Raw genomic sequence first — 22,761 nt, forward strand, 5'->3', positions numbered from 1 at the left:
GACATCAGTGCCCTGTGGGCGGTGCCCGGGTCCGGGAGAGGCGCCTGCGCAGTTCCCCCGGGCCGCTCCTCGCCTGCTGTTTGAAAATTCAGCGGAGAGAAGTGTGCGTCCGGGTTGAGCGTGGTCTCCTAAGTGAGCTTGGGCTACGCGAGACTTTGACAAGTGGCATCTCTTAGCGGAAGAGGCTGAGCGTCTCTGAAGCATAACTTCAGAGCCAGACACACTTGAGGTACTTTTCCTGGGCCGCCTCAGGTTTGCTCATATGTAAAGTGAGCTTGAATCCCCTCCTCCTGGAAGGCTATTTGGAGGCATTGGATGTTAAACAGGTGAAAAAACCGTTCAGCGTAGGGCCTGATTGCGCTGATAACTGGGTAACCACTATAGCCCACCTAACATAGAAGCCTTGCCGTTTCTAGATGGCTTTGCCTTCCTCTCATTCTCCGTCAGGTTCAGTGAGATTCACACAGACAGCGCACAGTGGACTGTGTTTCCACTGCCGTCCCTGTCACAGGTGGAAAAGCCAAGGCCTAGAGAAAGGCAACTACCAGTATCGAGCCAATACCTCGCGCCCAGGTCTCCCGCCTCTCAGGGAGATAATTCCGGGGGTGGAAATCAGTCCCGGAAGAGACGTGGCTCTGGCGCGTGCGGGCCCTGACCTTGACTCACCTAAGTGGGTAGGAGGAGCCCTCACGCTCAAGGCCCCGCGTAGGGGACGCGAAGACGCGGTAGCCTCTCCTTCTCTGACAGGCTTGCTCTCCTAGGTGCTGGTTAGGGGAGCTTCTGAATGGCTCCGAAACTCAGAGGGCAGAGAAGAAAGGGACTGTGTAGAAGGGCGGTTCTAACCCTGGGTGTGGGTGTCTGTGACAAGAGGTCCTGATGGACGTCTTCGGGGTGTGCACATAGGGGTGAGGGAGTCTTTGGCGATTTGGGGAGAAGTATTCTCGGGCATGCGACTGGAGGACTTTTACATTGGGGATGGGGAGCTGGAGGAGGGTTTCCAGACAGGCTCGGAGACAGAAGAGTTGAGATGTGGTTTCCTGGATGCCACCTAGGAATGGTGGGGTGGTACTTTAATATAAAACCGGATTACGAGCCCTGCAAGCTCGTGGGAGCCCTGACCGTCGTGACTGTTGTACTTTGCTCCGGCAGCTTGGTGGCATTCGTCATGTGGGCGTTTAGGTCGTGATCAGGTGGGGGATGTAGCTGTGGGATGAATAATCCCAACAGGTCACGTCGTGGGATCCAAGGGACACACACGAGACTTTAAACTTCGAATCACGACCAAGCGCCAGACGCACCTAGGCTCTGCAGCTGCGCAAGCGCAGCACTGGCGAGCGGGGGACGCTTCTGTTGGGAACGCGTCAGGCGGCCTGGAGGGGTGGGGCTTAGAGGCCTCATTCTGCGCTTGCGCTGTAGGGGCGTGGCGGCCGCACCTGCGCGAGTTGGGTGAAGGAGGAGGAGGAGGAGGAGGAGGAGGAGGAGCGAGGTGACGCAGGCGTAATAATAGAGAAGGTGCCAGAAAGATCCAAAACAAGTGGCTGCGGCCGTCGCCCAGGAGTCCACGGACGCCGGAATCTGGTGAGGATCCAGAGAGGTCTAAGGGTGACTGATGGCGGGTAGATGGGACCTCTTGGGTGCTAGTGTGAGGGCAGGACCGATTGCCCTTCTAGGGTGAGTAGGGGCCGGGTTCAGACAGTACTACCTGTGTGGAGCTCGGGACTGTCTCTGTCGATCCCACTTGCAGAGAACCGAGGGTCACTTTTGAGTGGTACCACTTGGGTGGGGCGTTGGGGCTAGCCGAAAGGTACTGGTGGACAGAACCAAGGACCACGGCCGGACATTTGCCGCCCAAAGTCACCGGGCATTGTACAAGGTGCTCTGCAATGGGCCGTGAGGCTCATTCGGGCTGATCTCCTAGCTTGGTCGGTGGTAAGTTCGGAACATACCACCTGGAGAGGGGCGCCTGGGCTTGGCTGGCCCGACTAGTCGCTGGACTGGTGGGGTCTGGCGTCTCGACCTGTTATTAGGGTACCTGGGGTGATACCATTCCTGTCCGTGGGAGGGGGTATCTGAGACCGTTGAGGGTATGGGGCGACCCTATCCGGAGACACCTCGCGGGGTTCACACGAATGGCCTGTGTGGGCTCTCTGGGCCACCGCGTCGCTGACCACGACATCCTCCCCGCCGTATGGGTTCTAGGCCCTGGTTCTGAGCTTGTTCCGCACCCCTCCCCTGGGAATGGCGTTGTCCGGGTCGACCCCGGCCCCGAGCTGGGAGGAGGATGAGTGTTTGGATTACTACGGCATGCTGTCGCTTCACCGTATGTTCGAGGTGGTGGGCGGGCAGCTGACCGAGTGCGAACTGGAGCTCCTGGCCTTCCTGCTGGATGAGGCTCCCGGCGCCCCCGGAGGCCTGGCCCGTGCCCGCAGCGGCCTGGAGTTGCTTCTGGAGCTGGAACGCCGTGGGCAGTGCGACGAGAGCAACCTGCGGCTGCTGAGCCAACTCCTGCGCGTGCTGGCCCGTCACGACCTACTGCCACATCTGGCCCGCAAGCGGCGCCGGCCAGGTAAGGTTCAAATGGGAGGTTGCAGGACTTCTGGAACCAGAACACCTTGCTCCCACTGGGCCCCTGTGCTTCCCTGATACGAATTCCAGTCTCCCTCCCCGCCCTTTTCCCCCAATGAGAAACCCAAAAAGGGAGAGGGCATAACTTAGGTTAGGAGCGAGCTTGTAGAATTTGATATCAGCAAAGGTTGTGGCCACCGTGTGTGGAACTTTGTATGCCAGGCAGAGGTAAACCTTTCGTATGAACTCTACCCCAGCACACAGGGAAAACAACAGACTTAGAGAAGTTATCTGGCTGCATGTGAGAACTACATCCATCATGGTGGCCACAAAGAGAATAAGGCCAAGATGTTTATTCCATGAAGCTTGCATTAGTAGAGGGAGCCGCTTAATAATAAACGAGGAACTTAGCTTCAGATAATAGCCATATATTGGGTGAGATGGATAGAATGCCTCAAAATGAGGGGAGGTGGCCCCAACCTGGGTAATGGTGAAGGAAAAGTCTAAGAAGTTTAAAGGGGGGGGGCTTGAAAATATGTCACACCTAACATGTAGCAAGCAAAGGGAACAAGATTCAAACCTGCCAGTCCCTTCTCCAGGGTTGAGGCCCTTGATCCTTGGGCAGAAAGGGAAGACCTGGGAGGGGTCAGGTACCAGGAAGCCTGTGTACATAGGTAGATTCTTTCTTGAGAGATAGAGTGTGGCGGCTGGAGAGGAGGGATTATGAGCTTTCCTGTCCCATAATAAGCCTGTGGGATTTACACAAACAGAAGGGCACCTCTAGGGATAGCTGTCTGATTTTGGAAAAATATGTCTGAGTGTCAGGCTCTAGAAGAGATGAAAGGTGGTTCCCCCCCCCAAGCCAGGAGCACATGGTGGCAAGGGCTGTTGCAGGGACCTGGTCTATTGGACGTATAAGACTGACAGCTGGAGCTTTGATATGGGTTGGGCAGCCCCATAAGCACTGTGTCCTAGGGGCCTGTGAGCAACCTGTAGGCGGGAAGTGCTTGAGAAGGAGTGGGTGTTTGGGCGTGACCTCTGAGATCTGGGGTTGGTATCCTATGGTCCAGGCATTCTTCCTAGGAGGCTAGACCTGGGAGATAAGGAAGCTGTGAATACTGATTCCATTCTCTTTCCCCAGTATCCCCCGAGCGATACAGTTATGGCAGTCCTGGCTCTTCTTCCAAAAGGACAGAGGGCAATTGCCGGCGTCGGCAACAGTCAGGTAGTTCTTCTGATTCCCAGCAGAGTCAGTGGGACACAGGTGAGTCCACTGGGCAGGTAGGGTGACAGGGTCCCTGTCTCTTTCTTAAACTGTCCTGGCCCATCAAGGAAATGGCCTGAAGGGTCGCTGTCTGATTTTGTTATTGCTATATGTAGAAACGTGTGTCCTGAAGCAACGGGGTTGTGTCACATGGACTCAGGCTTCTATCAGATGGCATCATGTTGAGGCATGTGACCTGGCAGCCTTGGCTGGGCACATTTCTGAGATTTATTTCATGGTGAATGCCTTTAATTAGTTCAATTACTGTATTCCAGTCAGTGTACACAATCCCCTTCCCCCTAATTTTTAATTATGTAAAATTTCAAATGTCCAGAGAAGTTAAGATAATGCAGAGAATATCTCCACCTGGACTTAGGGAGCACAGACATCTGCCACCGTGTTCTGAGTATAGTGTGTGTGTAGAAAATGCTGAGGTTTTTGTTGAACTTTTTGGTAGTAAATTACAGACATCAATAGCCTTGCCTTGGAATTAGCTGGCATAATTTGAGAATAAGTTTTCCTCTGCCCTTTGAAGACTGTTATCACACCTAAGAAAATGAGTATTAGTTCTCTGACACCTTCATGGTCTACTTTTGAACTTCCTAAGATGTGTGCGGTTTCAGAGCCTGTTTATATTGTTGTGTATGCAGCTTAAAAAAGAAAAGCTCGGGGCTGGAGAGATGGCTCAGTGGTTAAGAGCACTGACTGCTCTTCCCAGAGGACCCAGGTTCAATTCCCAGCACCCACATGGCAGCTCACAACTGTCTGAAGATCAGTTCAGTTCCAGGGGATCTGACACGTCACACCAATAAATTTAAATAAAGTTAAATAAACCATAAAAATATTTAAAAAAAGAAAAGAAAAGCTCTGCTAGTTACTGTTTAGAGATGGTTAGTCTCATTCTGCAGCCCAGGCTGGCTTAGAACTCACTCGTTTGTAGCCAAGACTCAGCTACAAATTAGAGCAGTGATTCTCAACCTGTGGGTCCTGACACAGCCCTTCACGGGGGTCGCTTAAGACCAATGGAAAACACAGCTGTTTCCATTCAGAGTCATAACAGTAGCAAAATTATAGTTATGAAGTAGCAATGGAAATAATTGTATGGTTGGGGTTACCACAACATAAGGAACTGTATTAGAGGGTCGTGACATTAGGAAGGTTGAGACCCATGGAACTAGAGGCAGTTCTCTGACCTTGTCCTCCCCAGTGTTGGAATTAGAGGTGTGAGCCACCGTGCCCAAGTGGCATGCAGTTTTTTATATCTTTTAACCTCTATAGAAAGAAACTTCTTCCTTACCAGGCAGACAGGCTGACTGACTACCTTCCTTCCTTCCTTTCTTCTTTCTGGGGCTGGACTTGGAACCTGGGCCTCCTACATCCTTACTGCCCTCTATACCCCTGAACCACGACTCCCACACACCTCCTCCGTGGCCCAGAGTGTTCTGCTTTTGACTTGTCCACCTACAGGGCTGATTGGTGTGTACAGCATTCTGACTGCTTCTGGTTGCTACATGGTGGTCCGTCTGACTTCCTGCAGAATGGTCATTAGGTGCAAAGGGTTGGTTTGATTTGGATTACACATTTTTGGCAGGAATGTTCCTTGATCGATGCGTTCTCCTTGTGTTGGTACCTGTCATGAAATTTGCACTGTAAGTAGGGACATGTGGTCAGCTGGTTCTGGCCAGATTTGTATGTGTGAAGCTATATTTGTGTGTGTTGATGTGTGATGTGCTTATATGCGTGTAGGTGTGTCTGTGAAGGTCCATGTTCACATGTGTGCATGTCTGTGGAGAGGCTATAAGTTGGCACTAGCTGTCCTGATTCACACTGTTTATTGGGTGGGACAAGATCTTTGGCTGCTCCTCTAGCCAGCTTGCCCTGGGAATTCTGTCTCTGCCTCCTGGGTACTGGGACGGCAGCTGAGCCTTCATGTTCGCCTCACAGGCATATGCAGCTTGGGCAGCAGGTGCATTATCCACTGAGCCATCCGTGAGGCTCAGTGAAGAGATGAAGCTTTCTTGCTATGGTTACTAGTGTGTAAGAAGATGCTTTTTAGCGTTCTCTGTACTCAACTTGTTCCTCCGGGGGGATGTAGCATCATTCTGTGAACCCTGTTTGAACCATTTACCATGGTAATATTTGTAAATGGTGACTCATTTGTTTATTTGCTTATTTGTTTTACAGCTTTTTTGTGAAAATAAACTTGAAGCAGGTTCTCAGTTGCCCATATTCCCTTGCTTCAGCCAACCTTGTAGCTGGGATTACTGTCTTGTGCAATGAGGCTGGAACAAAGAGTAGCTTTAAAAATGTTGTTTTCATTTTTAATTATTTTTTTGTTTTTATGGTACTAGAGATTAAACTGAGGGCTTTGTTCATGTGAGGCAAAGGCTTCTCTCACCAGGCTGTGCTCCTAGAACCGCATTGGATTTTAGGAAGGAGCTCTATAGTTGAGCTGCCCCCCAGCCCTTCTTTTCTCTTTCCAATTTAACAGCAGGGTATCACCAAGTAGTCCTGACTGGAAACTCACCTTAGATGCACCTGCCTCTACCCCCTGAGTGCTGGAATCAGAGGTGGCACCACCACTGCCTGGCTTTGCTTACTTTGTTAGCCAATTAGTCATTCTTACCGGCATTCAGATTGCTTCGCTCTGTCCTTTTGACTTGTCTGCGTCACTCTCTGAGTGACATTCCTGATGTCCTGGGCTTACCTTGCACTTCTTACCCCCAAAGTCATCTGCTTGTCAAGAAGCCTGGTTTCTGTTAGAGGCCTGGATGTTTAGAGACCAATAGCTGGGTGTGTAGTCTGCTTCTCAGCTGCCTGGGAAAGCGGATGCCTGCTTTTCAGAAAAAGTTCTCCGAGCTGGGTTTGGTGACTTGTGCCAATAATCCTTGAGGCTTTTCAGTTTACTTGAATTATGTGTATGTGTTTGGGTTTGCGCACTTGAGTGCTGGTCCCGGAGGAATCAAGAAGAGCAATGTGCAGGCTAACTGCTGAGCCTTCTCTTGGGCCCCTGGCTTTTTTTTTAAATAGTGAAAGTCTTGGCTGTTGGCACTGAGATGGGTTTACTTTGTTTTCCAGCAGTAATGAGGTGACAACAAATTTTATCTGTTGTGTTTGATTTGCTACTAATGTATTCTTTCAGACTTGCAACAGGAGTAACCTGTCAGTGGTGTTCAGAATCCTTCTTGTCTACAGGGAGTTGCAAACTGAACACATTTATTTTGTTACATGTTTTCTTCCTTCTTTTTTTTGTAAATTTTTCCAACTCAGCTTTCCTTTAAAATCTTGCTGCTAGAGTGTGTGTTTCCGTGTGTGAGAGAGAAAAAGAGAGATAGAGGGACAGAGAGAGAAAGGCAAAGAGAGCGAATGCTGAGGGGGTTCATGGCACACAGATACGGAAGTCAGAGGATAACTCTGTGGAATGGCTTCTCTTTCTGCCTTTATGTGGTTCCAGGAATTGGACTCTGGTCAGCAGGTATGAGCAGCAAGCTCCTTTACCCACTAAGCCATCTCTCCAGCTCTCTCTTTCTGGTGTTACTTTGGTTCTAAGGCGGGGTTTTATTATGTAGTCCAGACTGGCCTGGAATCCCTTGATCTTCTAACTCAGCCTCACTCCCCACTGTCAGCATCCATTGGCTGGAGCACAAGATGGGTTTGTATTGATTCTGAGCGAGGGGGGGGGGAGGGAATATGGGTGTGTGCTTGTGTTTGTGTGTATAAGCATGCACGCGTTTTGAGAGGATCTCACTCTGTAGACTGGGCCGCCCTTGAGCTCACAGTGATCCGTCTGCCTTTGCCTGTAATGCTGGTCACTCTTTCTTTGTACTTGTTGTGCTTTGGTTTGATCCAGCTGAGTGTGCAGTCAGTGTTCTAAGGTACTTGCCCTAATTCCTTCATCAGAATTCGGTGTCACCAATTATGTGCACTTAGGTTCATCCGTTTGTTTGACTGTATTATTTGCTTCTTTTGATTTTAAGTGTATATGACTTAACAGTTACATAACTCAAAAGGCAAAGCTAAAAGCATTTCAAGGAGTCTGTCTGCAGCCAGTTTCAGTTATTTCTAATGTGTCCTTTCAGGGCTCCCAGGAAAGTAACAGATGTAAGGCGTGTTCTGATTCCTCTCTTGTGGGGTTGTAAACTGTACACATTTATTCTCTCACAGGCCCTGTCTATATTTTGGCATTCTTTCCTCCTGGTCCTGAGCTGGCTCTCCTATGTCTTCCAGGTTCCCCTCCCACCAAAAGGCAGCGGCGGAGTCGGGGACGTCCTAGCAGTGGTGCCAGGCGGCGGCGGAGAACAGGCCCAGCACCTGTGCAGCAGCAGCACCAGGAGCTGGGCAGGCCCTCATCAGAAGGCAAAGTGACCTGTGGTAAGTATCCATGGGCCTTGAGAGTCCTGTGCCCATGGTGGACTACAGAGTTGGAGGGTGAGCCACACTGCATTGACCTGGGATGTGATACTGGTGGGCCATCTGTTGAGCAGTGATATTCTTGACTTCTCTGGTGCTGTGTGATGTAGGATCAAATCACATACACATACTCACACACACACACACTCACGCAAGCGCGCGCGCGATATAGGTATGCAGCCTTTTCTGAAGCAGTGAAAGATATGGTGGGTATAGAAAAGCCAGGACTCTAGGTCAGTCTGACAAGTTACATCTTAGCTTTGGCTTTTGGTTTTTGAGAAAGGGTCTCACTATGTATCCCTGGCTGTTCTGAATTCACTCTGTAGATCAAACAGGCCTCAAACTTACAGAGATCTTCTTGCCTTTGCCTCCCAAGTGCTGGGTTTTAAAAGTGTGAGCCACTGTGCTTGGCTTTAGCCCAGGCATTTAAAGAAGCTGCCTGACCTTGGGCAGGTGACTGAGTGGGGTGGGAGTCAGGATCCCACATGGAACAGTAAGATGATGAAGGTCTGCCTAGGGCTGCTGTCGGGATAGCAGTTCCCCACATAATCCACTTGGAACAGTACCTAGCACAGGCCATGTGCATGTGAGGCTTGGTGTCTGGGGCTTGTAGTGGGGAGGCTCTGTCCCTGTAGAGCTGACCTTGCAGCTGAGTGGCAGTCCATTGGAGCTGGGATTGCTGAGGCAATGGGAGATACTGTCAAGGGCTGGTGGGGAAGCCAGTCAGGCCCTAGCAGAAGGCTGGGCAACTACAGAATGGGTGGGAGTTTGGATTTTTGTCCATGCTTCTAGTTTCTTTTCTTTTCTTTCTTTTTTCCCCTCTGGGTTGAGATAGGCTTTTGTTATAACTTACCATTGCCTGGTAGTCATTTATATATTTTATATATATATATCACCAAATATATAGTACCAAATCTGGACTTTACCTTGGCATCTTCCTCCCTCAACCTCCCCAGTGATAGTACTGTAGGCATGTAACCTCCATCCTAGGCTGTTGGGATCAGTCTTTGCCCTTGAGATATTTCACTGTGTTCTGGGGGTGAGGCTTGGGGAGGACAGCCCTCTCTGGTCCCTCTTTCCCTGGGCTGGATAGACCTGGGAACACAAAAGGACTCAGATACAATCTCTCAGACTTCAGTGCCTAGGCTACGCGAACATGGTGAAGAAAATAGCAGCCAGGCTGGTGTGACACAGAGGCAGTGGGATGAGGGGAGCCCTCTAGTCTCTGTAGAGCTACTGCTTTCAGGACGAGCTGGAGGGAGCTGGAGGGGGAGCTAGGAAGGTGGCCCTGTATGACTTCTGTGCAGTATCCAGTGAGGTTGCTGTTGGAAGCAAAGACTTTGTGGGTTGAGACAGGTGGGGCCTTGGAGGTCTAGACTTTATTCTGGGATTGCAGGAGCCCCAGAACGGTTTACTTACCATTTCTTCCCTATCATTTTTCTTATTGAGTATCTCTTCTTTATCAGGTGCTGTTCAAAGCATTGAGGACACAAAGTTAGACCAGGGTGGGAAGTCCCTGGCCTCTAGGAGCTTATATGGTAGTGTGTTAAGTGGATAACCACAGCTACACCAAGGTAGTCTGTGATCTCAACTGGCAGAAAGCCAGGCATGGGCCAAGTGCCCTGGGGGGTCTGCAGGGACACCCTTGTGGAGGGACAGGAGTCCTCAGTAGATGCCGTCAAGTGAGCATCCAGTCCACTAAGAAGGCATTCCTAGAAGCTGGAGGTTATGTACAGCAGCTGACATACTTAGGCTAGGGCTGGGGTAGACATAGAAGCTGTAGGAGGTGCTCTTCTGAGTCTGTAGGATACGCAGGAGGCCTTGGCCCAGGGTGCCTCTCCCCGTCTATGTCCACGAAACAGAGGGAGCACAGTACACACACAGTACCGTGTGGCCTCTTAGAGAGTGGGTGTTGTCCCCACTTCAGAGATGAGGTGGCAGATACCTGTGCCAGGAGCACAGAGCATAGCCAGCCTGTGTCCCACAGGGGTGCTGACTTGAGGGGGTGGCTGCCCAGTGCAGGGAGTCAGGCAATTACAACAGCCACCCTACTGGCTGGGTAGGTTAGGGAGCCATTGCCCTGAGGGCTGGGGAGCAGGACCATCCAGGCTTCAAGTCTCTTCCCCAAGGCCAGGAGGTTGTTAGTCAGGGTGTGGCTGGAATCTGAAGGACCATGAAATGCTTGCTGATGCTGAGTCACCAAGGAGGGTGGGGCTGGCTTGGGTTCTCCCTACTTGGGCCCCAATTTTTTCTTCTGAAAAATGGGGATGACTTACCTTTAACATGGCAGGGAACCCTTCTGGGTCTGACTAAGGAAGGGCTTGGCCATTCTTGCCCCAACATACCCCAAAAATTTGACGCCTAGCTGCCCCCATTGAGACAGAACTAGACTAAACTACTGAGCACTTGTGGGTGTCAGGAGGGTAGTTGGGACCCAGGGTTTCAACACAGGCCCGAGTCTACACACCTCTTAGGGCTGTCCAGTGGACAGTGGACATGATACTCACCTGACCTCTGGTTGTCAAGACAACTGTTGAAGTCAGGCCCGTGTCCACCACAGTGCCCGTGTGAATGTACGTCAGAAGGAAGGAGGTGGCAGCAACAGAGTGCCTGCAGGGGGCCTTTTTCTCTTGAGCTGTTTTTCTGGTGGGAAGAAAAGCCAAATCAGAGGTTTCAGACAGGAAGCATCCTATATGGAGGATGAGCTAGATCAGGAGCCTGCATGCGAACATGCCTGTGGTGGTCATGGGGTGGTGCAGAAGCTATGAGGGTTTGATGAAGAGGTGGGAGATGCTGAGAGAGGAGAGTGGGCCAGGCAGGTTTTGCTGTGTAGCTATGACTAGCCTGGAGCTTGCTGTGTAACCCAGATTGATCTTGAACTTCTGGTGACCATCCTGCCTCTGCCTCCTGAGTGCTGGGGTTACAGACATGAGCTGTCAGAGCTGGCTCTGCTTTGCTTTGCTTTTCCTTTCCTTTTTTTTTCTTTTGTTGCCAGGAGGGGAGCTTTTTTTGACAGTGTCTCATGTGTCCCAAGTTGGTTTGGAATTTGCTATATAGCCAAGATTTGACTTGAACTGACCCTCCTGCCTCTGGCTCCAAGTGTGTTGTAGCACCATGCCCAGCTTCCAACTTTTTTTGTGTTTGTTTGTTTGTTTGTTGTTTATTTTCTTGAGACAGAGTTTCTCTGTGTAGCTTTGGAGCCTGTCCTGGAACTCACTCGGTAGACCAGACTGGCCTTGAACTCAAAGATCCTCCTGCCTCGCCTCCTGAGTGCTGGGATCAAAGGTGTGTGCTACTATTGCCCGGCCCAAATTTTTTTTTACTGTTTTTATTGAGCTATATATTTTTCTCCACTCCCCTCCCTGCTTCTCCCCTTCCCTTCTACCTTCTCCCATGGTCCCCATGCTCCCAGTTTACTTTAGATCTTGTCTTTCTACTTCCCATGTAGATTAGATCCATGTATGTCTCTCTTAGAGTCCTCATTGTTGTCTAGATTCTCTGGGATTGTGAATTATAGGCTGTTTTCCTTTGCTTTATGTCTATAAGCCACTTATGAGTGAGTACATATGATATTTGTCTTTCTGGGTCTGAGTTACCTCACTCAATATTATGTTTTCTAGATCCCTCCCTTCCCCTCCCTTCCCCTCCCCTTATTCCTTTTCCCTTTCCCTTTCTTCTTTTTCTTCCAAGACAGGCTTTAGCTGTAGCTTTGGGGCCTGTTGTAGAACTAGCTCTTGTTGGCCAGGTTGGCCTCAAACTCACAGAGATCTTCCTGCCTCTGCCTCCCGAGTACTGGGATTAAGGGCAGGTGCCACCACTGCCCGGCCAGTCTTTCTAAATTATAAGTCCCTGCCTATCATTTCCCCTCTTGACCTTAGAATGCCTACTAATTACTTGTTTATATATGCTTGTATGAGAGGCAGCAGACAGGGTTGGGTAGTTAAGAGCTTGGGCTCTGAATGGAGCCGGGCACCTCAGGTAGAATTTTGGAGTGATCTAGCTAGGTGACTCAGCCTCTGTGCCTCAGTTTCCTCATCCACAGACAGGAGGCACAGCATCGCCTTATAAAGCCGTAAAGATGATCTGAAGGCTCCGGGACACGATGCACGCAGTGTTGAGCAGAGCACAGTAGAGTCACTTGAGTGTCATCCATGTATGCTGGCTCAGGGCCAATGGGGAAGCCTGTGCGGTGAGCCAGGGTGGAACCATGGCAGCAGAGCTCACTGGGAGCCTCCTGTCCTTCCCTTCCTGGGCTGTGATCTGTTTCCAGGTCAGAGGTGGACTGTGGGCTGGTAGAGCATTTCCTCCTCTGTAAAGGGCAGTAATGAAAGTACCTGAGGATTAGATTGGCCTGGCCTGGGAGGAGGGCAGCAGTGGACAGCTTGTTCGCCTGCCCCACCTGTGGCATACCCTTTTTCATCCTTGGATGCCTAGGACTCCACAAGTATCCTCTGGTACTGTTGCGTGAGGGAGTGTGTGGCATCTCTGAGTAGCTGGGTGACTTCCTTCAGTAACTGTGCTGTGGAGGAGAAGGGTCGGGGAAGGCCTGGCTGGGCTGGAAGGGGCCCTATGCTGTGCACTGCTGGGTAAATGCATGTGTTCTATGAGGGCATGAGGATGATTTCATGGTGGCCAGAAGGCAGGGAGTGGGAGGATGGAGCAGTGGCTGGGAGAGCTGGAGGAGACTGACGTGGAGAGGTGAGGGCCTGGGCAGGAGCCATGTGGGTAGAGTTCCTGAATCTGTGGCCTTCGTGTGCTGTAAGCCCCGGAGTCAGGCACTCTTCCAGTTGCTTCATTAATCTGTGTGACCACCACGCAGCAGGGACCTCTTGTTTGTTTGTGTTTTTCAGATGGGGAAACAGGCTCAGAGAGGTGAGGTCACATGCCCAAGGCCTCCCAGCTAGAGTATGGCAGAGCTGGGACTCATTTTCAGGTCTGTGGGACTCTACCAGCTGCCTCTGCCTCTGCTCTGCCCAGCCCCACATGGCCTTGGGCAAGTTCTGTTTCTCCACTCCCTGGTCCCTACCCTCAGTTGGGAAGGAGTGGTCAGAGAGGCTTTTAATGGGAGTCAGGGATGGGGCATGTCCAAGAGCAGTCCTGGGAGCTTAGGCTGGGCCAACTTCTCTGGGCCTCCAGTGGAGAGGATGGGGTTCCCCTCAAGGCAGAAAGAGGAAGGGTTTGGGGTGGGGGAGGAAACGAATGTGGTAAGAAGTTATCTGGGGTTCTGGGGACCTGCCTTCTGCTTTCCACTCTCTCTGAACTGCTGTGAAAGGTGATAGGAGCCCACAAGTGTTACGACTCATCTTCCCAGGGCTTTGATTTCCCATTGGGTTGAAGGTGGCCCTTGACCCCAGGGTTAGAGTGTGTGTCAGTCACCTGGCATTTCACAGTTGGCTGCTGTGGTTTCAGGAGTACCCACTGTGCCGTGGCCTTGGCCTCACCAATGGCTTGTTGCTTCCTGCCCACTCTTAAACAGTTCTCCAGGCAGAGATGCCCTAGTCCAGGTAGGGCCTGTGTTTGCAGAGGCTCTGACTTCCCCAGGGGTACAGAAGTGGTCTAATAACTCCTGGCTACAATGGTTTCTATCCTTGGAGAAGTCTGCTGTCTGGTTCTAGGAGGCTCTACCAGGCCATGTGACCTTGGGCTAGTCTCTTTGCTCCTTTTTGCTTCCACTTCCAAATCCATGAATGGGTGCTAATAAGGCCTGTCTCAGATGGCTGTTTGTGAGTTGAGTCGTGACTTAGGCACTTGGGGTCCAGGATGTTTGGCAGTTATCAGTGTTTTAGAAGTGTTGGCTGTTGCGGTCCCCAAGCCTAGCTGGATTTTGCACAACTGTGCTGGGTATGAAGAGGCAGCACTGTTAACAGCCTCCAACGGGGATGTGGATGCTCCAGAGGAGAGGTTACTAACTCAAACTCAGGCTAGCATGGATTGTCTTTTGTTGCCCTCTCTTTGTACCCTGGGCGGAGCTGCCACCTCCTTTGGGCAGATGTAGGTAGAGGCTAAGTGAAAGTAGGAACTGATGGTAGTGCCTGCTGATGGTATACCTGCTGATGATTATGGTGGTACCTACTGATCCTGATGGTAATGTCTTCCATTCCTGATGATGGTACCTACCGATCCTCTTGGTGGTACCTGCTGATGATTATGGTGGTACCTACTGATCCTGATGGTAATGTCTTCCATTCCTGATGATGGTACCTACCGATCCTCTTGGTGGTACCTGCTGGTGATTATGGTGGTACCTACCGATCCTGATGGTAATGTCTTCCATTCCTGATGATGGTACCTACCGATCCTCTTGGTGGTACCTGCTGGTGATTATGGTGGTACCTACCGATCCTGATGGTAATGTCTTCCATTCCTGGTGGTGATACCTACCATTCCTGTTGATGGTACCTGCCCATCCTGATGGTTCTTCCTGACACATAATGAACTCAGGGGTTTCTTTCCCTCTGTCTTTGGCCCTGTGTGGGCTTCATTGTCCTCCCTGGGTGTGACCCAGTGGCCATTAGCAGCCTTAGGCTTACTACTCTGTCATCTTACCTTCTGTGAAAAGAGCACTGTACCTTCAGCAGAGCCTGGTCTCCTGTGCTTTGCCATGGCTCCTTGCTTCTTGCAGCTTGCTGGGAGGATGGGCTGTTTTATCTTGGACTCTCACTGTGTGAGAGGTGGTGTGAGGCTGACAGCTTATGCACTGATTCATTCGCAAACAGTTGCAAACACTGAGCACCAGCTCGGTACCCAGGGTGTGTGCCCGAGCGACACAAGGTCCTTCAGGGTGCTGCTATCTAGGGAACTTGGGATGCTGCTGCTGCAGTGGGTTAGAAGATGACAGGTTCCTTTGGGAAAACCAGGCTGGATCTGGGGAACTGGACATGCTGCGGGAGAGTGAGCTGGTGGGTGGATCTAGAGTAGGCCTGATCTGGGTGGACCTCACTGGAGCAAAGAATTGTAGGAACTGGGGAAAGAAATACCCCTTGGTAGGGAGAGGCATTGTTATACTGGATGGAACCTGCTTGGTGATTGAGGAAGCAGCGAGGAAGTGTTGAAATTGGAGGTGGGTACAGTATCTCAGACCAGGCCTCCCAGAGAGGAGTAGGTATCCAGACATCCGTGGTGTGGCTCTGGGAAGGGGGCAGAGCAGAGGGAAAGAGAACTGTGGTGCCCACTAATGAGCCACCCCTTCTCCTGCAGACATCCGGCTCCGGGTTCGAGCAGAGTACTGCGAGCATGGGCCAGCCTTGGAGCAGGGCGTAGCGTCCCGGAGACCTCAGGCATTGGCCCGACAGCTGGATGTGTTCGGACAAGCCACTGCAGTGCTGCGGTCAAGGGACCTGGGCTCTGTCGTTTGTGACATCAAATTCTCAGAACTCTCTTACCTGGATGCCTTCTGGGGTGATTATCTGAGTGGTGCCCTGCTTCAGGCCCTTCGGGGTGTCTTTCTGACTGAGGCCCTGCGGGAAGCCGTGGGCCGGGAAGCTGTCCGCTTGTTGGTCAGTGTGGACGAGGCTGACTACGAGGCTGGTCGGCGGCGCCTGTTGCTGATGGAGGAGGAAGGGGGACGGCGTGGGACAGAGGCCTCCTGATCCTGGAGCTGGCGGGACCGACCCCACCTCCAAGTCTCGGGGCAACCTTCTTCCCTGGAAGATGACTATGTTGCCCCCAGATGACCATCACTTTAGCAACTCTGAGGACTGCGTCAGGTCTGCAAGTTCCTTGACTGCCTCTCCTATAGGATGTGGGCTTTGAGGCATAAACTACTTCCAGCTGCTTCCTTCCCAGTTTTCCTCCACTCCAAGTGGATTCCCTCAACTTTGGGTGCCAGGTTTGCTGAGCCCTAAAGCAGGGAGGTGTAGCCACAGTCACCAAAGCCCCCTGCACATCGTGTCTCTCAGCTTGGGCTGATGCTGGCTGGCCCCACACACTTTAGCCTAAGGGCTTCTCTCTCAGGATCTCGGATTTTATTGTCCCCATCAGGACTTAAGCCACAGCAGTGGGCTCTGGAGCTGGGGTGCCCATGGGGCTTGCTCACCTTGCCCCTTCACTCATGTAACCAGCCAGGGCTCTGTGTGGTGTACACACAGATATCATCCACCTCTCACCCCTTTCCCCTGCTCCCTGGAGCTAGAGACAGCCTTGCCCTTGGACTCTTTGACCCAGAGTATCACGTGGGTTTTGTGGCCACAGCCGTTCAAGGTCAGTGTTGTGTACAGAGCTCAGGCCAGAACTAGCCACTCTCTCATGAAGGGAAGGCAAAGACTTGGGGCTGGTGGAAGATGTTTTGCAAATTGCGCCAATAAAACTGCCCCAGAAAGGGCATAGGTGGGCATCAAGGCTAAGTACTTTTTATTGGTGGGCAAGGTGAAAGATTGTCTTTCATGTGGTGGCCTCATGTTAGGGCTGAAGGAGATGCTGGCTCATTTGCCAGGTGCTGCTGTAGGGATCTCTGTTCCTTAGGCCTCACTTTCCTTAACTGTCAAAGAAGGAATTAAAGCCTCAGAGTCATTGACTCCCAGCCCTGTTCATACGTGCTTTGTAGAATTCTGTATGTTCATAGAGAGGAATTCTTAAATTTTATGTATATGGATGTTCTGCCTGCACGTATGCCCATTGACCAGATGTGTTCCTAGTGTCCAAGTAGGCCAGAAGAAGGTGTTGGATATCCTGAGTCACTGTGAGGGTGTGGGGCCCTCTGAAGGAGGAGCCAGTGATCTTAACCACTGAACATTTCTCCAGCACTTTCAGGGTGTGTGCGTGCATATGTGTATGTGTGTGTGCGTGCACATACATACAGCCTATGGAAGCCTGAGAGATCAGATCCCTGGAACTAAAATTCCCGGTAGTTGTGAGCTGCCTGGAGTGGCAGCTGGGAACTGAATTCTGAAAGAGGACCTCAGGATTTTCAGCCTGCTCAGGGAGAGGAGCTGATGGAGCCCTGGCGATGGGACACTGGAGAGGAGAGGCAGCCAGGGGTTTTCCACTCCTCATCTTTCTAAAGCTGAAGCACTGCTTGCTGAGGGAGCACTCAGCGCCTTTCCTCTGAAGGCAGAGATGCAGGAGATGGAACTTCTGACACAGAACCCAAGTCTTCCATCCCTAGGGCCTAAGGAGGAGAACTTGACAGTTGGGAGGTGAGTGGGTACAGATTCCAGGGGCTGCCCTTTTCTGGACCAAGAAATGCACTTACCCATGTCTAGGTTCCTTCCTGGACCTCTGCTGGTTGGTGGACAGGGACTCTGGTGGTTCAGTTTTGTCCAGGATACGGAGGGAGGCTAGTCCAGCCAGCTCCCTTGTGATTTGCTGGTGCCCATGCGGGAGGGAAGGCTGACTTAAGTAGCCCTTCTTAACTGTCCGACCTGAGAGGAGCCTCGGCTTTGTTTTGTTAGTTTGTTGAGAACAGGGTCTACCTTGTAGCCCTAGTTGGCCTGAAATACTGTGTAGACCAGGCTGACCTCCAACTCAGAGATCCTTCTGCCCCTGCCTTCAGAGCACCCTTAGGCACACAGTTTACCACAATTTAGCTTTGAGACTCCCTTCTAGGTTTTATGTGTACCTGGAGGTGGAAACTGCCACCTGCCTTAGCCTAGGTCTGGCTCCCACCTCACTTCCGGGATGCGCCTCTGTTCAAGCCTTGTGGCTGCTCTTCTGACCTTTCAACTCCAGGTTGTGGCTTCTGCCTGGGCAGGTTTCCAGCTCCACCCCACCTTACCCCGTCACCTCTGCCTGGCATGTGCACCAGAAAGAAATGAACCTGTGTTGGAGGGAAGGAGCCCGCGCAGGTGCAGTGTGTTCCCGGAAGCCTGTAGTGGTGCGAGCCTGAGGCATTGTCTGGCCTGGCAGAGCCATCCACGGTGCATGTTCCACAGAGCTCTCCGGGGCTTGTCAGTGTTGGGTGCTAGAGATGACTGACACCCAGAAGTGCCTTTGACCAGCACTGTGAGGGCAGTCCAAGAGCTTCAAAAGTCCAGAATCAGGATAGGATCCTGTGGGGGCTTGAGGATAATGGCCCCTCATTCCGCATGGAACAGAGCTGAGGGCTGGCCTGTGAATGAGGAGTTCCCCAGAATGGTCCCTGTGTTGGGGGGGTGTGTGTGGGGGTGTGGTGTGGTGTGTGTTGGGCAGAACAGCCCTTTCCTGGGCCTCAGAGAACATTCCTGAATGAGATGTAGAGACTGGAGCTAAGAGACATAAAATGGGAAGAAGCCACCTGCACCCTCATTTGGTGTGCATTCCACCCACCTCCACGTTTTTCTGTGTGGGGAGTTGAGAACTGTCACAAACAGACATGGGGCCTTGCAATGACAATATAAGGGGACTAAGGTAGGTCTAGTGTGTGTGGGGCTTGACAGCAACTATTCCATGAAGCCTTTATGTCCCCGGGTTGACTGAAGACCTTGAGAGCCCCTGTTCTGGTAACAAGCCACACTGGGGACTCCATGACTCACAGACCAGAGCAACCAGAGAGCTATGACTGAGTGAGCACTTGGCATAAACTGGAGAAGCCCTAGGACGGTGAAGGAGAGACGCTGCCTGTTTGTTAGCATCTTCAGGTCAAGCATTGAGTCATGAAATAGGACATTCAGAAAAGTACATATGATACCACATAGTAAGGTAAAATCTTATAACCCCATGTCAAAAAATAAATAACTACAGTACCATCTCTCCAGGAGGTTCTACCAGTTCCAGCTGCCTCTGCCTTCCACACACCCAGCTGCTACAATGTATTTTTATTTTTTCATATATTTTGTGTTGTGTCTGACTTATTCGCTGATACTCTGAGGTTCTTCCATTTGTGCTTATCTGAAATTGATGGGTCTTGGTTGCTATGTAGTATCCTATTGGGTAGATACACCATTAATTCATGTGCTGGATGGATATTTTGAGATGGTCCCATTTGAAGCCGATGTGAACATTCTTGTGCATGTTTGTGTTTTTGTTTTGTGAGCAAATTCTTCTTTCCACTGGGATCTCACTTGAGGTAGAATTGCTGGCCATGAGTGTGAATAAGCTCTGGTTTAGTAGATACTGTTTGACACTGTATCTTATAATTCTAAGGTTGCCATAGACACAGTGACTTAACCAAGCAGAAGTTATTTATTTGTTGGTTGGTTGGTTTTTCAAGACAGGGTTTCTCTGTGTATTCCTGGCTATCCTGGAACTCGCTCTGTAGATCAGGCTGGCCTCAAACTCACAGAGATCCACCTGCCTCTGCCTCCCAAGTTCTGGGATTAGAAGCGTGCACCCCCACTGTCCAGCTAAATTAGTTTTCTCATTTTGTGTTTATTCACTTGTTTTGGTTTTAATTTTTGTTTTGTTATGCGTCCATGCAGAGCCCAGAGAAGGACACTGTATGTCTTCCTCTACTGCTTTTGGTCTTCTGCTTCCAGGTAGGATCTCCCAGTGAACGGAATGATTTCAACAGTACCAAAGTCAGTCTCACTGGGCTGAAAGCAGACGTCCCCAGAGCCACCTCCTCTTTAAGCATTTCATTTTTCACCTGTGACCACATAACCTACCTGCTTTAGACTTTTATTATTTATTTGCTTTGATTTAAGTAACTTTTTTTACTATCAAATTTTTTTATTTAAGTAATCCACCCAGGGGGAGAAATGGTTCTATGATTAAGAATACTGGCTGCTCTTGCAGAGGACCCAGGTTTGATTTCTAGCACCCATGTGGTAACTCACAGTAGTCTTTAACTCCAGTCCCAGGTCATCTGATGTCCTCTTTGATCTCTGTAGATACCAGGCATGTATGGTACACATACATATATGCAGGCAAACACATGAAAAGATTAAAATATTTTTATTTTTTATGTGTATGACTGTTTTGCCTGTATGTCTGAATGTGTATCGTGTGTGTGCCTGGTGCCTATGGAAGTCAGAGGAGTGTGTGGGATCTCCTGGAATGAATTACAGATGGTTGTGAGCTACCATGTGGGTGCTGGGAATTGAACCAGGTCTTCTGGAAGAGCAGCCGGTGCTCTTAACTGCTGAGCCATCTCTCCAGTCCCTACAACAGTGGTTCTTAACCTCCCTAATGCTCTGACCTCCTGTTATGTTGACCCCCAACCATAAAATTATGTTGTTATGTCATAACTAATTTTACTACTGTTATGAATTGTAATATAAGTATCTCATATGCTACCTAAAGGGGGTCACAGCCCACAGATTGAGAACCACTGCCCTGCAGTGAGTGTCTTCGAGGGACATTATTTTCTCCCTGCTATGCCATTTTATTTTTAGAAACAGTTTCCCTACAGTGGATGTACAGATACACTCTCACCAACACTGAGAGTTCCCTGCTTCCTGTCCTCACACGGCCTTGTTGTACACACTTTAATTTGCTTCTCTGTTGGGTATGTAGTAGTGAATCATTGTGACTTATTTTCCTTCTCCCAGTGATTAATTTCCACTCTTGTAAGAAAATACTTAAGATTGTGTGTGCGTATGTGCACGTGGTGACCAGAAGAGGGCGTTGGTTCCCATAGATCTAGATTAGATTCACAGGAGGTTGTGACTGCTGAATTGTGTAGCTGCTGGAAACCAGACTGTGGTCCTCTATAGGAGCAGCAGTGATAGCCAAGAGCTGCCTGGCTGCTGAGCCATCTCTAGCCTCCCCCTTCCCTGTCTTTTGAGATAGCGTTTGCTATGTAGTTTAGACTGGCCTGCTTTGGTTTTCCCCAGTGCTGTGCTAATTCTTTTTGGGGGGAGTAGGTAGGAGCAGTGGTTCCAGACAGTCTCATGTAGCCCAGACTAACTTGAACTTCTGGTCCTTCTTCCACCTCCTTATATATGTGTGCCACTATGCCTGTTTAATTTCTGCTTATTTAATTTTTAGAATTATTTACAGTGTGCATATGTGTGTGTGTGTTGTATTTGCTCATGTGTATGTGGCACACTTGTGAAAATCAGAGGACAACTTGGGGAGTCAGTTCTTCTTTCTCCCTGTCTGGGCGTCCTTGGCGCTGAGCTCAGCCTTTATCCTTTGAGGCACCTCACCAGCCTAGTTTCTCCTTGTTCTTGAGTAAGGACCCTGTGGTAGGGTGGACAAGGGCAGGCCCCGTCCCACCTTCTCTCCACCCCAGTGTGCATCCTGCCCCGTGATGACATGTTTTATTGTTACCTGTAGTCACATCCTCTTCCCACCGCACCTGCTGACAGCCTCCACCCCCAGCAGTCCACTCCCTGGACCACACCTTGAACTGAGTCATTACCCCAAAGTGTACAGTACACAGAAGGACTCTTCCTGAGTACCTGCACCACGTGCCAGGCACAGGGCCAAAGGCTTTGCATGCATTTATTCCTTACACAAGCTTGTAAACATGGAGGTGAGATCCTTGTCTGAGTGACAGCGCAAAGTGACAGGCAGGACTGTCTGAGTCCCAGATTTAAATTCCTAGGGCTAGGGATGTAGCACAGTGATAAAGTGCTTGCTTAGCATGTTCAAGGTTCTGGGTTCTGTTCCCAGCATCGCACACAAATATTCTGGAGCTTGGGGCTAGACTTCGGTCTCAGTGGTTGACAGTACTGGCTGCTCTCCCAGAGGACTCATTCTATTGGTAGCACCCATAAGGCATCTTCACAACTGTTACTCCAATTCAGGGGACACCTTGGCCAGTCTATGCAGGAACCAGGCAAGTACGTGGTGCACATACAGACAAAACGCCCATATATATAAAATAAAAAACATTTGCTGGGTGGTGGTGGCGCACCTCTTTGCACCTCTCTAATCCCGGCACCTGGGAGGCAGAGGCATTGATAGAACGCAGAGTGGGAGAAGTACCTGGAAGATGTGATCTTTTTGCACTAAGGCCACACTGGTACTTTTCAAGGAGAGCTTAATTGGATGCTAAGAAGACAGTGCTAGATGGGTCCAGCAAGGCTGTAGTCCTGGCTGCTCGGGAAGTGAGGCAGGACCTTGCCTCAGACAGCGAGGGCCCAGGGATGAGTACACCAGAAGTTGACTTTGACACATGAGTGAAGTGGCTCATTGTGTAAGCATGGGGAGGCCTGAGCACCCGTGGAAAACGTGGGCTACTTGTTTGTAATCCCAGCTTCTGGGGGGGGGATAGTAGAGATAGATGGGTGATTGCTGGGGTTTGCTTACTAGGCAGTCTAGCCAAATGGGTGAGCTCCAGGTTTAGTGAGAGACCTTGTCTCAAAAAATATGGTGAAGAGTGATTGAGGGAGCTACCAAAGTCAACTTCTGGTGTGCTCATACACACAAACCACAAAGTGCAAAGAAGGCTCAGTGGTAGAGCCCCTGCCTAGAATCCCCCAGTGAGGGGCTGGGGTGTGGCTTAGCAACAGAGCACTTGTATAGAATGTGGGAATTTAGTCCTCAATACCGTAAAGGGGAGAGGGACTGAAAAGATGGCTCAGCACGGGCTAGTCTTCCAGAGGACACAGGTTCAGTTCCCAACACCCACATGATACCTCACAACCATCTGTAATTTAGTTCCAGGGGGTCTGACGCCCTCTTGTGACCCCTGAAGGCATGCTTGGGGCACACAAAGG

The 22,761-nt window shown here is 50.5% G+C and overlaps 1 protein-coding gene across 2 annotated transcripts; it reads left to right on the forward strand.

The window, feature by feature from the left end:
* The first annotated feature begins 84 nt into the window (after positions 1 to 84).
* Dedd2 (death effector domain containing 2) lies at positions 85 to 16,757 on the forward strand. 2 transcript variants are annotated; one of them, XM_075988784.1, is made up of 6 exons: positions 85 to 229; positions 1,417 to 1,578; positions 2,200 to 2,566; positions 3,707 to 3,829; positions 8,057 to 8,200; positions 15,437 to 16,757. In XM_075988784.1, the coding sequence occupies exons 3-6, from the start codon at positions 2,239 to 2,241 to the stop codon at positions 15,826 to 15,828; spliced, it is 987 nt and encodes a 328-aa protein (XP_075844899.1). In that variant the 5' UTR covers positions 85 to 229; positions 1,417 to 1,578; positions 2,200 to 2,238; the 3' UTR covers positions 15,829 to 16,757. The 2 variants fall into 2 exon arrangements, with proteins under 2 accessions (XP_075844899.1, XP_075844890.1); XM_075988775.1 differs by lacking the exon at positions 85 to 229 and having other exon boundaries at positions 664 to 1,578.
* The last annotated feature ends 6,004 nt before the right edge of the window (positions 16,758 to 22,761 follow it).

The sequence above is a fragment of the Microtus pennsylvanicus genome, chromosome 1 (genome assembly GCF_037038515.1).
Source record: "Microtus pennsylvanicus isolate mMicPen1 chromosome 1, mMicPen1.hap1, whole genome shotgun sequence".
NCBI classification, from domain to species: Eukaryota; Metazoa; Chordata; class Mammalia; order Rodentia; family Cricetidae; genus Microtus; species Microtus pennsylvanicus.